Source organism: Ambystoma mexicanum, chromosome 1p (assembly GCF_040938575.1).
Source record: "Ambystoma mexicanum isolate Mex_15411 chromosome 1p, UKY_AmexF1_1, whole genome shotgun sequence".
Taxonomy (NCBI): domain Eukaryota; kingdom Metazoa; phylum Chordata; class Amphibia; order Caudata; family Ambystomatidae; genus Ambystoma; species Ambystoma mexicanum.
In genome coordinates, this window is record NC_090921.1 from 19,290,568 (window position 1) to 19,307,827 (window position 17,260).

The window sequence follows — 17,260 nt, forward strand, 5'->3', positions numbered from 1 at the left end:
TTGGAGGGGTTTAGCAAGAGGTGGTTTGTGGTCATCCAGTGATCTATGTCGAGGAGGCAGGAAGCGAGGTCGGGTTGGCAGTTGGGTTTTGAATTCAGGAGTTTTAGGATTAGTTGTGTGTCATCGGCGTAGTTGTAGCACAGGATATTGTGCGAGTGGATTATTCGTGGGAGGGTGGACATATAGAGGTTAAACAGAAGGGCTGATAGGCAAGCTGCTTGTGGAACTCCAGTGTTGACTGGTCGGGCGTGTGAAGCATAGGTGCAGAGTAGGGTTATTTGGTTCCTATTGTCGAGGAAGAATGCTATCCATTTAAGAGCGTTTCCATGGATTCCCAGGGAGTGGAGGCGGTCAAGGAGGACTGAGTGGTTGATTGTGTCAAAGGCGGCGGATAGGTCAAGAAGGATTAGTGCGGCGCATCCCGTAGAATCAGCAGTGTTTTTAAGGTCATCCCAGATTGAGGTTAGGGTGGTTTCGGTTCCGTGTCGGGCTCTGAAACCTGATTGAGTGGGGTCTAGGAGATTGTTGGCTTCGACACAGGCATTTAGTTAGGAGTAGGCAGTTTGGTCAATGAGTTTGGCAAGGAACCTGGTTTTTGAGATGGGGCGGTAGTTTTTGGGCTCGAGAGGGTTGAGGGAAGGTTTTTTTAGATTCTTGGATGCCTATATCATATCATAACGGGTAAAGTTTTGGGCCTGTTCTCTGAATAGGTGGCTGTTTCCTCGCATATTCCAAGAACATAGTAACATTTTGGAGTCAGGTAATTTTCTTAGTGGTTATTGGGAAGTATCTGTTCACTCCGAATATGTTGTAATCCATTAACCTCCGTATATGGTGGTCATTGTATTCGGATTGCTTTTGGTAAGTCTTGTAGAGCTCTTGGTGTCTGTTTTCTCTGATCCAAGAGTTTCTGTGGGGGTTTTCGTCTCTTATTGCGCTTTGTTGGTTATCTCGACGGGTATGTTGTTTTAGTAGAAATCCTTTTTTTTCCCAAAGTTTTTTCCATTTGCACTTCTTTTTGTGGTTCTACAATTTCTACTTCAAATCCAAGAGAAGATAGATTGTTCTTTTTTTTTGATGATGAGCAGTTTTGTATCGGATGATGTGAGAAGTAGCTGTATTCTGTCCAGATGTCTCTCATCCCTGAAGTCTACTGTTAAAATACCTTGTGTGGTGATATTTATTAGGTTGTGGACTGCTTTGAATAAACGCAGGACATTTGTTCGATTGAGAATCAGTTTGTGTGCATTTTATTTTTGTTCTTTTCAGAGGTACAGCATGGGAAGTTGTAATTTTCCGCAGGTTAACAATATTGGTTGTAAGACTCCAGTATTTGGTGTTTGGTTTTGGCGGTAATGGCGATTGGATGTGAGAGACATCCATTCTTGATTGGTTTGAGAGAACTCTGTCTGAGTCATGGTTTGAGAGAACTCTGTCTGAGTCAAGGGTGGACTTGGATACGTCTTCACACGACAGAGTCAATTGCGATTCCTGCACCGAGGGTGATTTCTCATATTCATCTCACGAGTGAGGCGTCACTTGGCTGGATCTGCCTTCAACATCAAAGTTGCTGTAAGAACTTCAGTTCAGGGCCTCAGCTATATGAGGGGGGGATCTTCTTTGATTGGTAAATGCTACCAGCAGAGCCTGAACTTAGGAAACCCACAAAGTCTTCAGAAAGAAGAAGCTCAACACACACCTTCTTAAGCCTCCATCTTACTTGCCAGTTAGGAACAACCTAGTGGCGATTGACTCTGCATTCTTGTGACTTCACACGTCTCCTAACTGGAGTATGATTTATTTCCCAGTGTGTGTTACACATGAACTATCTGAGCATAATGGTGCGCAAGAACACACCATTCTGGTGCCTTTTATGTCCTGAGCTTGAATACAGAAATGAGATGTGATTATCACTTGGCACATGATGTCCGTTTATGGGACAACAGCTGGCAAATAAAAACTGGATACATTTTGACTGTTCGTGAGCCAAGCCTGTAACAGGATGGCTACTCACAGGTCAGTATTAATGTTGTGTTATCTAAACGGCCCAGCTTTGTCTAAAGGCCAGGATAGGTGGGGGGGTAACCCCCTGCTGTACTGCCTCCGACAGCATCTCACAGCAGGATCGTCTGAAGAGTGGCTGATGAGCAGGCCTTGTTCCATGGTAAACATCACTCAATAACAGTGAATTGAATACTGGAGTTACAGTAACTATAGCACTTGGTTGAGAAGAGAAAGAATATGCAAAGGTGGGGACAACATATCTCACTATATAGATGCAAATATTTGATCTTACCTGAGGTAGGCCTTTCAATTCTCTCTCCTTCCCAAGAGCCCGGGGGGTCACAGGAGAGCGGTTCCTCCTCTCCCTTCACCTTGACACATATCATGAAGTCTGGAGTTCCTTCCCAGTTTTCAACCTTCACCTGGTCCATGCGCTCTGGGCAATGGCTTGCAGATGGCTCCACCCATTCATCCTTCACCTGTAGAATGAGCTCTGGGCAATCACTGGCAGATGGCTCCTCTCGGTCTTCACTCTCTACCTGGTTGATGAGCTCTAGGGAATCACAGAGGGGTGACACTGGCCACTCTTCAACCTTCACCTGGTTCTTGTGCTCTGGGCAATCACTGGTAGATGGCACAACCCACTCTTCATCCTTCACCTTGTACATGGTCTCCCGCTCAGGGAGGGCTAATGTTTTCCTGAGAGATGACTATTACTCGAGTCTGCTCTCTAACCACTGCTCTCAATCTGTGGCAGCTTAATTTTCTCACTCCATAATAATCGTTATGTTTCATGGTGAGAACCCTAATCAGAGAGGGAGAAAGAGAGAGACAGAAAGATAAAAACACAAAAGATTAAAATATATGCCTGCATATCCGTGGCTTGCAATTTGTTTACAGACCTGACCTTTTGTTGAAATTAACCTGGTCAATAAATAATTCCTAATTTCACCATAGACTAGAACCACCAACTTTAAGCAGGTATTCGATGTCTGCATAATGGATTTATGTGATGTACGCATCAATAACTTCTCTCCTATGAAACCATAAGCAGCACAACAGCAGTAGTGCAGCTCGGACTGGTGTCAACAGTCGCCCACAAACCTCACGACAACTGACAATTTCCAAATTTTGTCTTAGAAACAAATATGTACTTACTAGGGACTTGGGGTTTCCAGATTAGGAGTGGTCCATGAACCTTGAAGTGGGTCCCCACCTCCCTAGCTCAGGCTCCCTACTCTACCCCTGTTCTTCCCAATATCGGTTCACTACAGCCCATGCTCCCCTACTATCTAAGGCCTATCCCTCAACTTAGGGAGGCCTAAAGATTGTAGTTGCATCTAACTCACCCTCTAAGGGAGTACCTACGGACCCTAAGAGGGTATTGAGGTTGGTCTGTCCCTTCTCTTCTGCTGGCCAACTCGTCAGCTTCTCTGTACTCACTGGTCATCTGCCTTCTCACTGCTCTCAACCCCTCCCCTCCATCTTTTGTGCGTCTACCTCTCTCCAGACATTATTTAATGTCTTGTCTCTCTAGTTCTGGTCTCTCTCGCTCCCTCTCCACCTCGCTCCTGCCTCCACCCTCCAACTTCCTTCTCATTTTCCACTCCCAACACTATCCCCATATCTCTAACCTACTTTATCCTCCAGCCTAACACATCTTTCTCTCTTCCGTCCACTAACAAACAGCCTTGCTAACAATGACTCTCAAACCTCCTGCCATTTTCTATTTCTTTCTAAAAAAAAAGTCGGTCTCCCATCCTCTTTCTCACATAAAACCAAATAGGAACTACCCTCTCTAACGCAACACATGGCCCTTAAACTGTTCTAGAATACCAACAGTCTCCACCTACTTTTCACACCCTCCTTGCTGGTCCCTTCATCTGCTCCCTCCTCCAGCCTAACCCATACACCTTCCACACTCTGCTGAAACTGCTGTTTTTATATATAGCTCTGCCTTTCCGGCGTAAGAGTTTCCATTGACTTCCTCCATCATATGTTCCTTTGGGCCAATCTGAGATACACACTTGGGGCCTGGACTTCTTCTTGAAGTCTTCTAAAAGCCATTTAGCCCCACACCCTTTTCTGTCTCCATAGTCATGTAGACGGCCTTGTGAGGAGGATTTCTAGGTTTGCCCAGTCCTACTGCACACTCTTTCTAGTCTCAGTCCTTCTGCTGCATTCCCACTGTTCTCCTATGGGCTGTCTGGTGTTGGCGGGGTGGTTGCTGGGTGTCTCATTCATCTTGAGAAGGAGAAATCCCAGTTTATTGTCATTTAGGGCACCACTTCATTCTGCTTGTTCAGGGTGTTTTTATTTCTGGGTGTTCCCAGGTGCATTCTGGTAGTGGTAGTTCAAGTTTCTCTACTTTGTAAACGATTCCCTAGTTGCGCGATTCCTTTCAGACTTTTGAGGGTCCCAATGCTTGCTGGATTTTAAGAAGGAAAGAAGAAAATGAGACCTGCCCAGGACAGAAGCTGGTGGGTACTGGGACAGGGACAGTGGCCATATTCAGGGTCCCCTCGGATCCCCTATTCTCTTGACATGGCCACAACCATGACCCCCTGAAACTAAATGCAATAGTTTGCCCTGCTCCCCTCTTAACCTTCCGGTCTCTTTAGATAACGCAAGCTGGACCTAGAAAGACCAATATGTACCAGATGTGTTTTCTGCAGACTTTCCGAAATCGTTTTTCTCACAGCTACGTTTGATCCAAAGCCAAACAGAGTGGCTGCATTTTTCTGTGCTCTACCTTAAGATTAATTTTGACTCCTAAGGCAGGGGTCTCCGCTAAGGTATCCCTTAGTGTCTCAGAGTGTACCCTTCTGTCTTACTCATGTGGGTCGGCTGGTGATGGCTTTTCCTCTGTGGAATATGGTTCTAAGTGCCTTTTAACCGGTCCTCCATTTCACAAATTGGAGATAGTCTTTATTTGCCTTGAAGACCAGAGGGGTCACATTAATAGCCATTGCGTGCGCGTGGGCGCGTGCGGTCATCGTGGGCCACTGGATGCCAGCATCCCAGTCCTGGAGGCGCTAGTCAGTCTGAAACCAGTTCTGACTGTCATATACAGATGCCTGTCTGGGTTTGAGGAGATCACCGCCTCTCGAGAGGAATAAAATCATACCCCCCCATGTACACTCACGTGGTCTACAGCTGAAACTCTGCACTTGCACTCCAAAATGCCGGCTGCTCGAGCATGGAGCAAAGCTCTGCACCAGCTTCTTTTAACCCCGAAGAATCCAATGTCAAAGCTCTGCCTCTATAAAGAAGGCCAGATGGAATGGATGGTGCTGGTTGTTCCTCTTAATCAGAGCTCCTGCTCGAAGGCCTCGTCTCCCTGAAGTTGCTGACCTGCCTGCGTCACCCATCACTGCCAAGATTCTCATGATGCTCAGTGCTGAGCTGGCCTGCGTCACCCATCACTACTAAGATTCTCATGATGCTCAGTGCTGAGCTGGCCTGCGTCACCCATCACTGCTAAGATTCTCATGATGCTCAGTGCTGAGCCTGAGCTGGGGTGGGACTCTTCATATCTCAGGACATGAGGTAAGCGCCCTGGTTTAGTTTCCTTCGCCTGGGAAGCTCCAGGGACATGTGCTGCCCCCGATCCTGTGACTACAAGGACAAACTCAACTACCCAGTCCTTGCACTGCTGTCTCCCCCCCCCCACGTTTACAACTCTATTCAATTTTCATTCTTCCCTGGCGTCTCTTCAGCCGCCCCAGTCTCAGAAAACCAATCCTGTGCCTGAGGATGATTGGGGGGGTGGGGGAGGGACCCTGCATCACAGGCAACAGCTGACTCTCCATTAAGTTTCTCTAGCCCTAACTTTCGACCTAGTAATCATCGATTTAAGAATAATCGTCCCTCTTAAAGGCCCGGGAGGTTCCTGCTGCACCGTTGTGTCATTGATGGATTCCTCGGTGGTCTCTGAACAACGTGTATAGTAACCATCATAGGCCCCTCAACCACCTGTGGATGGTTGAGCATCCTAGGTCCCACTGAATATAAAGGCTTCACAGTGCCAGATAGGTCAGAGCATTGTAGGTCCCATTGAGGTCTCTCCAGGCGCAGGTTCTAGCTGACACTTCTGGTGCCACGCTCTTCCGGATTATGCCGCTAAGGCCTGCAGCCTTCCTGCGGAGTCCTCTCTGGTGTGGCCAGAGCCCGCTTTTCGGGTCCTGCATTGCCATGGGCTGCTGCAGCGCCAGTCCTCAGCTGCTTCCTGCCACCGCCTGAAGCTCCATGCTCACAGCGTACTGGTGCTGCAGCAACACACCCGCGGCTCCCAGTGCTAGCTTCCTCTCAACAGTGTCCCTCTTTGGCGCAGCCTCTTCATGTAAGCAGGAGCTGGTAGGGGTCTGCCCGCACGCACTCGGCACTCGTGACGACATGGAGCAACACAGGTTTGATCCACGGGTCCGTGGTTAGAAACCTCTGGGTATTAAGCGTGCTATAAATAACCAATTGCAATGACTCCCTCCTGCCCCTGACAGGGACAGAAAACAGCTTACAGGGGGTGGACTTCACTATTTAGTACAGGACCGGTTATAACCATGACAATGCAGATGGCCTTTCTACAATGCATAACCACCCAAAACCTGAGACCCATCCCGTGAGGGATTAGTTCTTTTGACCTTAGTCTGGGGGGCGTGTGTTAGGTAGAAAGCCTATTTTTTACCTGATTGGTGAGAGTTCGTCCTGTATACATGGGTGTATTTGGAGGGATGGCTGGCCAATGGCCAACAAACCCTCTTCTTGAATGATGCCTGGTGCGTGAATGGGTGTTCTGTTCACTCACTAGCTCCTGAAGGGGATGAACTCAGACCCACTTGCTCAATCACCTTGCTTACAGCTGAATCTCTGTACCTGCACTCTAGAATGCCAACTGCTTGAGAAAGGGCTGAAGCGCCGCACTGGCATCCTTTGACACTCAAGCGGCAAAGCACTGCCTCTCCAAAGAAGACATGAAGGAACCGACTGCAGCGCTCCTTTCCATAGATCCGATGGGAACAAATGGAGCACAACCCCCTGCCTGACGGCCTTGTCTCCCTGAAGCTTCTAACCACACCCACATCACAGGGTCCAAAAGTGTATGCGCCTTCGCGGTCAAGTCTCTGAAGGGTCTCTGTGCTGAACCGTCCAGAGAGTCTTCCTCCCAGGACATCAGGTGAGCACCCTGGTTCCATCGCCTATATCTGGGAAGCACCACCGGCCTGCGCTGATCCTGGCAAACTCCCCTCCTTGCCACTTCCTTGTGCGGCAATTGTCTGGTGCGACTCCAGAAGAATTTCGTCAACATTAGTTGTTCCGACAGGTCTCTTTGAACTGACCCCAGTCTTATACATTGAATCCAGTGCCTGAGGATGACGGGGAAAGCTTGCCTCAGCAGTAACTGCTGACCACTGCCAACACTCATGTCTGCTCCTCTTGATGGGACCTACGATCTGGGAATCACTGAATCATGAATAATCGTCCTTCCCAAGGTTACGGGTCTACCTCCTACACCGGTGTGTCGTTGCTGGATTCCTTGGTGGTCATTGAACACAGCACCCAGCACAGGAACGCTTCAAGAGGAGAAATATCACTGCAGCAAGAGGAGAGATATCACTGTAGCAAGAGGAGAGATATCACTGCAGCAAGAGGAGAAATATCACTGCAGCAAGAGGAGAGATATCACTGCATCAAGAGGAGAGATATCACTGCAGCAAGAGGAGAGATATCACGGCAGCAAGAGGAGAGATATCACTGTAGCAAGAGGAGAGATATCACTGCAGCAAGAGGAGAGATATCACGGCAGCAAGAGGAGAGATATCACTGCAGCAAGAGAAGAGATATCACTGCAGCAAGAGGAGAGATATCACGGCAGCAAAATGAAAAGTCTAGATCCCGCGTGACAGATTTGCCGTCGGTTTGATGGGCAGTTGCCAAGGTCCATGGGCTGCAAGAACAAATCTTGCTGCTGGCTCAGGAACCCGCCCTGTCCTCTGGGTTGGGATCTGAAATCTGTGGGTCGCTCAGGATTCACAAACCTTTGTGGGAGTATGGCATTCACAGGACTTCCTCATGATCGTCGCAAACATAGCAATGCGCCCATTTAGGCTTCTGGCAAGAGTAGCAATGGAAATGTCCTTGCACGGTCTATCTTTTGAGAACACCATGCGCTTGCACAGTGGGAGGGGGTCTGACTGGTGGTCCGAGATTGTGTAAAAGTGGCCAGGGGGTGCACATCCCCCTCCATCTCTCCAGGACACCCTCCCTGCCAACTCTAGCTTCAAGTAGGGAGGGGTCTTCATCACAAGGCACAGGCATAGGAGGATCGAACGACTACACACCTTTCAGTCCGGGATCAAGGAGGAGTGGTCTGATAACACAACAGGCCAGGGCAATTTAAGGCAGTCCACGAGAGGAGCAGGATCAGAATGCAGGGGATAGCCATCTCTAATGTAAACAGGCCCAGTATGACAGATGGCCAATCCAAGCCTCATCCTAACACAGGCAGAGTCAGAAAATCCATCCATATTAAGAGATAAAGACACAGAACTCTAGAATCCTCGCTCAAGTTGAACCTTTGCATTGGTTATATGGTCGTTTCAGAATTGATAGTAACACAATAGTAATGAATAGCACCAAAAACAGGAGATTCTCTCTACTGCATGTACTCTTAACACATTCAGTAAATCCAGGAGACAACACAAGTCAAACGAGAAATGCTTTAGTACATGCCAAATACATTTAATTGTTAGAATTTTTAAGAAAAGTGATGTTCATATGAAAAGAATTTAAGATAAACTGTTGTATAAATAACTTCTCTAAAACATAGATTTAAAAGGAATTTCAGCACTCAGCCACCTGTACTCTCTTAAGTTAAGGAGCTTGACGAGCACACACCACACAAGCGTCCTCCTCATTTAGGTCATTTCTATAACAGGCCTGTAGTTAGAAAGGTAGAACGCATCATCCAATTTCATGTGGCCCCCAGAAGGTGTGCTGGGGTCTAGGTTTGAGGCAGCAACTCAATTTATTTTTGGATACACCACTGTATGCCTTGAATACACGGCAGGGCGCTTCCTCCCAGAGCAGGAGCAAAGAAGCTTCCAGTGCATCTTAAGAATCCTGTGAAACGGCCCTTTTGTTCGTGGTCCTTCTTTGTGGGTTTGTGATAAACGAAATGGCCATTTTGCCAATGTGAGTTTTACCCATAGCTGATAAAGCCAACCTGTATGACAGGCACTTGATTTAGACTGAGGGTCTCACAAATTTGTGTCATCGGACCTGCGCTTCTGAAGAGATACCTGGGCCATTCCAGACTGATGTGTGTCACCTCTTTAGGCCCTGTGGTATTCACAGACAACGTCAGCATGTTTTACTATAATGCAAGCTGACCTACATAGTTTGTCCCATTGAAGTGAATGAGAAAACTTTACAAACTATCATAGCTCCTTCAAAATACTTGATCTACCTGGTAATGTGTACTTCATACATGTTTAGATGGGAGTGAACCATTTCTATGAACTGGATGGATATGCATTGCCTACTTGTGCTTTTAACAAACTTGTTTGCATTTGTGAAAGGTTTCTAACACTTACCCTGTAAAGCCCTACTCACTTCAAAGGCAGAACACTAGATTGGGTGGCAGACCACATATCCCCCATACCCCCCCAGATCTGGACTGACCACCACAGGATCTCCTTCTCCCATGCCTACACCACTTGCCCCGTCCATCCTGACCAGGAGTAAAAAGAACATTACCCATAACTACTTACTTCCCCTCATCCTCCCTACACTTAATGCACTCCCAGCCGACCTGGCTCCGGACGTTTTAGTCAAAGAATTCAATCAAATTATGCCTGCTTCCTTAGACTTAATAGCACCACTAAAAAAAAGACGAAGCAAACCTAAAGCCCACCTTAACTCCTGGTACACACCGCATTTGAAACCTCTGCGGAATAAAAAGGCAATGTGAGCTATCCTGGAGATCACTTCCATCAGAGTAAAATAAAACCAACCTTAGCACCATAACTGCTCTCTATAAAAGTGAAATACTCCTAGCAAAGCGTGAAACCTACAACACTAGAAGAGCCCAGGCCAAATCAAGTACCAAGGAACTCTTTGTTATATTGAAAGAGCTTGAAACCCCCATCCCTATACGGACAATTGTACAAAAGATAAACTCTGGTGCTCTAATATTCAGCACGCACTAGCCAACAAAGTTATGACCTTACAAACGAAAATTGCCAAGAAAAAAGCCTCACTAACTAGCACCTCTGACACATCACCTAATAGCCATGACCACCCCCCACGCTTTAGGTTTACTAAAGTTACTATAATTGAAACCAAAAAAATTATCTTATCACTCAAACCTTCCAACTGCAAGGGAGATCAATGCCCTGCAAAACTTATAAAGGACGCTGCTAGAGATCTGGCCCCGTTCATCACCAAACTTATCAACGCTTCATTTTCATCAGGTAAAATTCCAGCCAACCTTAAGGAATTGTGGGTGGTCCCACTTCTAAAAAAAAAAACACTGGACCCAACGATCCCTACTAACTACCGACCCATCACCACAGTGCCATTTCTGTTAAAAATCCTAGACAAAATGGCTTACTCACAAATCCAAAAACATTTGGAATCCAACTCCTTATTGGGATCACGTCAGTCTGGTTTTCGGCCTCAGCATGGAACTGAAAAAGCCCTACTAGACCTGAAGGCACAGATTGGCGAACTTGGAGACAAGGGGATTTCTGCCCTTCTTCTCTTACTAGATTTATCTGCGGCATTCGATTTAGTCGACCATGGGGTCCTATGTAGTCATCTGGACACAGCTGCCCACTTTTCAGCAGAAGCCGTAGTTTGGATACAATCCTTTCTTAGCAACCAGACTATGAGAGTTTTCTCTCCAACCGCAGCGGCTGACCCTATCCCTATCACCTGTGGAGTGCCTTAGGGTTCGTGCGTCTCACCTACCCTATATAACATCTTCACTAAGCCCCTTTTCGATGATCTGGATCATCTCAGTGTCACCTATGCCAACTATGCAGATGACACCCAGATCCTCCTACCTCTTTCTACTGATTACGACAAGGATTTGGCTTGGTGAACAGGATATACCTCATCATCCAGGCATGGGTGGCCACCCGTGGACTATGCCTGAATGATGACAAGACCGAGATCCTCATCCTGGGCACTGCTGCATCCCTTAATAAATGAAGTTCTAACTACTCCGACTTCAACATTGATAATAACATTATCTCTGCGGCCAAAGAGTTGGAGACCTTAGGTTTTTACCTAGACACAACCCTGTCCATCAACAAGCAAGTTAACGCTGTGGCCTCATCTACAGCTTACATGTGTAAACTGTTTAGAGCAAGTAAACCTTTTCTTTCAAATAGTAGTTGCATCACCCTGGCCCGAGCGCTCATTTTGTCATAGTTGGATTACTGCAATGCATTGTCCATAGATGCCAACAAACAAATCATCAAGAAAATCCAGACTTTGCAAAATAATGCTCTTAGAGCAGCACTAGGAATGGCCAGGAGAGACACATGTCCACTACTAGAAGAGTTAATAATTGCCTCTACACATATAACAAAATCAAGCTGAAAGTTGCGACATTGACTTACAAATGTTTGAACAATGCTGCACCTAGTTAGTCCTCGACTACCTTGCTGTTCCCAGATTCAAGTCATCGAGATTCGGGGGATGTAGTTACCCAGTCAAGGAAGCCCAATTGTGGAACTGACTACCTCCCACATTAAGAGCAGATCAGTAGCTTCCATAACTTCCCCCAGAGCACCATTAAATGGCTTAAAGACTTCAACGTCTAGTCTTGTACCTGTTACTGTACTGCATTGACTTTGTGACTGTAAATACTTTCCTATCAAACTTACCTCTGGTTGTATAGCTTACTCCTCATGCTACCTCTGGCTACATACATGATTCTTTTGTATTGTATTGCCTCCATGCTACCCACTGCTTTGCCCACTTGTCATCTCATGTATTATATACCCTATCTGTGTTGTAATTTGTAACTTTGTATTTGGTATGTTGTGTAACCAAGCTGTGAATTATCTTATGCTTTGCGCCCTGATACCTACGGGTCTGGTGGGCAACATAAATAATAAACATGAACATAGCTAATGCATTCTGCTTCGTATAATTGTGTGTGCTGCTGGTTTTAGCGGGGCTTGGGTCACTTGTAGACACTGCTGGTTTAAACCTGCTGTTCCCCATTTCTAAAAGCACTTACCTTTCTGTGGGTGTTTCTTAATACCTTATAATTGAGAGAATATTTTTCAGTAAGTATACTGTGGGAACTAACATTTATTTTGTGGCTACGTGTGACTAGCTGTACCTTGGCCCAATCACTCTCCCCTCCCAAGTGACTTTTGACTGCTCTGTCATGTTTAACATAGAGAAAATCAGGTCTAATTTCGGGGCAACCCTGTTTAGAACTGTAGGTTGCTTTTCGAAGCGCTCACCAGAAGACACATGAAAAATCCTTGTGTTTACAATGGCCTATAATTCCCTAGCATGGTGCCCTTTGTTTCTCAATTATGATAGTATGCTCTAGGTTGCTGAGCCTGCTGGAAAAGATCCCCTCATAGTGTAAGATTATCAACCAGGGTAGGTGCAGCAGACAATCAGGTTGCTCAAAATGTGGGCTGACTCATGATCCAAGCCCATGTCTTGGTCAAGTTCTACGCTGCTAGCACCTGCTCGCCATTGTCAAAGTATTACCCCTCTACCTCGTCTGTACGCTCTTCTCCCTCCACCCTCCACCCACACTTACGTGCCCATGTCACAGCACAGTGCCACCACACCTCACCACCCTTGCCCTGGCTGTCATCGAGATGAAAGAGTGGTGAACATGCTAAGTAAGTTCTTTCTTTGTGTGAAAGAACAGTTTGTCTGCTTACTGTGGACCATTACTCTGTACACATAGATTGCTCTCAGCACCTCAGGTAGGAATCCTGGTTGCTAATACCACCCAGTTTCAAAAGCTTCACCAGCTGGTAACAGTGCTGGGGCCCGACTTCAGACAAACTTGAGCCTTGGGCCAGTGAAGATTGTGGAACGAGATGTGATTAAGTTAAAAGCAGTGTAGTGTGCGCAGATTTCTGCACACAACCATGGGAAAGACCAGCAGAACTGGAAGAAAAGCTGCAGATTCAGTCCCTCTCCTGGGAGAGATGTCCTCCAGGATTATTCAGTCTATTCCTATAAACCCAGGAGAAGGTCCTGAGCATTTCCTACCTGACCCCAAATGATGATAAGAGCCCCAGAGCTAGGAGGAAAGCCCTGCAGGAGCTGCTGTATAGAAGAGCCCAGCTCAATCCCTCTCCTGGGGGAGATTTCCTCCAGGATTATTCAGTCTATTTCTATAAACCCAGGAGAAGGTCTTGAGCATTTCCTACCTGACCCCAAATGATGATAAGAGCCCGAGAGCTGGGAGGAAAACCCTGCAGGGGGCGCTGTATAGAAGAGCCCAGCTCAATCCCTCTCCTGGGAGAGATTTCCTCCAGGATTATTCAGTCTATTCCTATAAACCCAGGAGCAGGTCCTGGGCATTTCCAACCTGACCCCAAATGATAAGAGCCCCAGAGCCGGGAGGAAAGCCCTGCAGGGGGTGCTGCATAGAAGATCCCAGCTCAATCCCTCTCCTGGGAGTGATTTCCTCCGGGATTATTCAGTCTATTCCTATAAACTCAGGAGAAGGTCCTGAGCATTTCCTACCTGACCCCAAATGATGATAAGAGCCCCCAGAGCTGCAGGAAAGCCCTGCAGGGGGTGCTGCATAGAAGATCCCAGCTAAATCCCTCTCCTGGGAGAGATTTCCTCCAGGATTATTCAGTCTATTCCTATAAACCCAGGAGCAGGTGCTGTGCATTTCCTACCTAACCCAAAATGATGATAAGAGCCCCATAGCAGGGAGGAAAGCGCTGCAGGGGGCGCTGTATAGAAGAGCCCAGCTCAATCCCTCTCCCGGGGGAGATTTCCTCCAGGATTATTCAGTCTATTCCTATAAACCCAGGAGAAGGTCCTGAGCATTTCCTACCTGACCCCAAATAATGATAAGAGCCCCAGAGCTGGCAGGAAAGCCCTGCAGGGGGGGCTGTATAGAAGAGCCCAGCTCAATCCCTCTCCTGGGAGAGATTTCCTCCAGGATTATTCAGTCTATTCTTATAAACCCAGGAGAAGGTCCTGAGCATTTCCTACCTGACTCCAAATAATGATAAGAGCCCCAGAGCTGGGAGGAAAGCCCTGCAGGGGGCGCTGTATAGAAGAGCCCAGCTCAATCCCTCTCCTGGGAGAAATTTCCACCAGGATTATTCAGTCTATTCCTATAAACCCAGGAGAAGGTCCTGAGCATTTCCTACCTGACCCCAAATAATGATAAGAGCCCCAGAGCTGGGAGGAAAGCCCTGCAGGGGGCGCTGTATAGAAGATCCCAGCTCAATCCCTCTCCCGGGAGAGATTTCCTCCAGGATTATTCAGTCTATTCCTATAAACCCAGGAGAAGGTCCTGAGCATTTCCTACTTGACCCCAACTAATGATAAGAGCTCCAGAGCTGGGAGGAAAGCCCTGCAGGGGGCGCTTTATAGAAGAGCCCAGCTCAATCCCTCTCCTGGGGGAGATTTCCTCCAGGATTATTCAGTCTATTCCTATAAACCCAAGAGCACGTCCTGAGCATTGCTTACCTGACCCTAGATGATGATAAGAGCCCCAGAGCTGGGAGGAGAGCCCTGCAGGGGGCGCTGTATAGAAGAGCCCAGGTCAATCCCTCTCCTGGGAGAGATTTCCTAAAGGATTATTCAGTCTATTCCTATAAACCCAGGAGAAGGTCCTGGCCATTCCCTACCCAACACCAAATTGTGATAAGAGCCCCAGAGCTGGAGGAAAGCCCTGCAGGGGCGCTGTATAGAAGAGCCCAGCTCAATCCCTCTCCTGGGAGAGATTTCCTCCAGGATTATTCAGACTATTCCTATAAACCCAGGAGAAGGTCCTGGCCATTCCCTACCTGACCCCAAATAATGATAAGAGCCCCAGAGCTGGGAGGAGAGCACTGCAGGGGGCACTGTATAGAAGAGCCTAGTTCAATCCCTCTCCTGGGGGAGATTTCCTCCAGGATTATTCAGTCTATTCCTATAAACCCAGGAGAAGGTCCTGAGCATTTCCTACCTGGCCCCAAATGATGATAAGAGCCCCAGTGCTGGGAGGAAAGCCCTGCAGGGGGCGCTGTATAGAAGAGCCCAGCTCAATCCCTCTCCTGGGGGAGATTTCCCCCAGGATTATTCAGTCTATTCCTATAAACCCAGGAGAAGGTCCTGAGCATTTCCTACCTGAACCCAAATGATGATAAGAGCCCCAGTGCTGGGAGGCGAGCCCTGCAGGGGGCGCTGTATAGAAGAGCCCAGCTCAATCCCTCTCCTGGGGGAGATTTCCTCCAGGATTATTCAGGATATTCCTATAAACCCAGGAGCAGATCCTGAATATTGCTTACCTGACCCCAAATGATGATAAGAGCCCCAGAGCTGGGAGGAGAGCCCTGCAGGGGGCGCTGTATAGAAGGGCCCAGCTCAATCCCTCTCCTGGGAGAGATTTCCTCCAAGATTATTCAATCTATTCCTATAAACCCAGGAGAAGGTCCTGAGCATTTCCTACCTGACCCCAAATGATGATAAGAGCCCCAGAGCTGGGAGGAAAGCCCTGCAGGGGGCGCTGTATAGAAGAGCCCAGCTCAATCCCTCTCCTGGGGGAGATTTCCTCCAGGATTATTCAGGATATTCCTATAAACCCAGGAGCAGGTCCTGAGCATTTCCTACCTGACCCCAAATGATGATAAGAGCCGCAGAGCTGGGAGGAAAGCCCTGCAGGGGGCGCTGTATAGAAGAGCCCAGCTCAATCCCTCTCCTGGGGGAGATTTCCTCCAGGATTATTCAGGATATTCCTATAAACCCAGGAGCAGATCCTGAGTATTGCTTACCTGACCCCAAATGAGGATAAGAGCCCCAGAGCTGGGAGGAGAGCCCTGCAGGGGGCGCTGTGTAGAAGAGCCCAGCTCAATCCCTCTCCTGGGGGAGATTTCCTCCAGGATGATTCAGTCTATTCCTATAGACCCAGGAGAAGGTCCTGAGCATTTCTTACCTGACCCCAAATGATGATAAGAGCCCCAGAGCTTGGAGGAAAGCCCTGCAGGGGGCGCTGTATAGAGGAGCCCAGCTCAATACCTCTCCTGGGAGAGGTTTCCTCCAGGATTATTCAGTCTATTCCTATAAACCCAAGAGCAGGTCCTGAGCATTTCCTACCAGATCCCAAATGATGTTAAGAGCCCCAGAACTGGCAGGAAAGCCCTGGGGGGGCGCTGTATAGAAGAGCCCAGCTCAATCCCTCTCCTGGGGGAGATTTCCTCCAGGATTATTCAGGATATTCCTATAAACCCAGGAGCAGATCCTGAGCATTGCTTACCTGACCCCAAATGAGGATAAGAGCCCCAGAGCTGGGAGGAGAGCCCTGCAGGGGGCGCTGTATAGAAGAGCCCAGCTCAATCCCTCTCCTGGGGGAGATTTCCTCCAGGATGATTCAGTCTATTCCTATAGACCCAGGAGAAGGTCCTGAGCATTTCTTACCTGACCCCAAATGATGATAAGAGCCCCAGAGCTTGGAGGAAAGCCCTGCAGGGGGCGCTGTATAGAGGAGCCCAGCTCAATACCTCTCCTGGGAGAGATTTCCTCCAGGATTATTCAGTCTATTCCTATAAACCCAAGAGCAGGTCCTGAGCATTTCCTACCAGATCCCAAATGATGTTAAGAGCCCCAGAACTGGCAGGAAAGCCCTGGGGGGGCGCTGTATAGAAGAGCCCAGCTCAGTCCCTCTCCTTGGAGAGATTTCCTCCAGGGTTATTCAGTCTATTCCTATAAATCCAGGAGAAGGTCCTGAGCATTACCTACCTGACCCCAAATGATGATAAGAGCGCCAGAGCTGGGAGGAAAGCCCTGCAGGGGGCGCTGTATAGAAGAGCCCAGCTCAGTCCCTCTCCTGGGAGAGATTTCCTCCAGGACTATTCAGTCTATTTCTATAAACCCAGGAGAAGGTCCTGAGCATTTCCTACCTGACCCCAAATGATGATAAGAGCACCAGAGCTGGGAGGAAAGCCCTGCAGGGGGCGCTGCATAGAAGATCCCAGCTCAATCCCTCTCCTGGGAGAGATTTCCTCCAGGATTATTCAGTCTATTCCTATAAACCCAGGAG

The 17,260-nt window shown here is 47.9% G+C and overlaps 1 protein-coding gene across 3 annotated transcripts in view; it reads right to left on the bottom strand.

Annotated features, from left to right (window-relative positions):
- LOC138564070 (zinc finger protein 345-like) overlaps nucleotides 1–17,260 on the bottom strand; it is a 439,931-nt gene that overhangs the window by 53,670 nt on the left and 369,001 nt on the right. For all 3 annotated transcript variants that reach the window (XM_069642884.1, XM_069642885.1, XM_069642883.1), the window contains one exon: nucleotides 2,297–2,809. In XM_069642884.1, coding sequence (XP_069498985.1) covers nucleotides 2,297–2,672 — 376 coding nt within the window. In that variant the 5' untranslated portion in view covers nucleotides 2,673–2,809. The remainder of the gene's footprint in view (nucleotides 1–2,296; nucleotides 2,810–17,260) is intronic.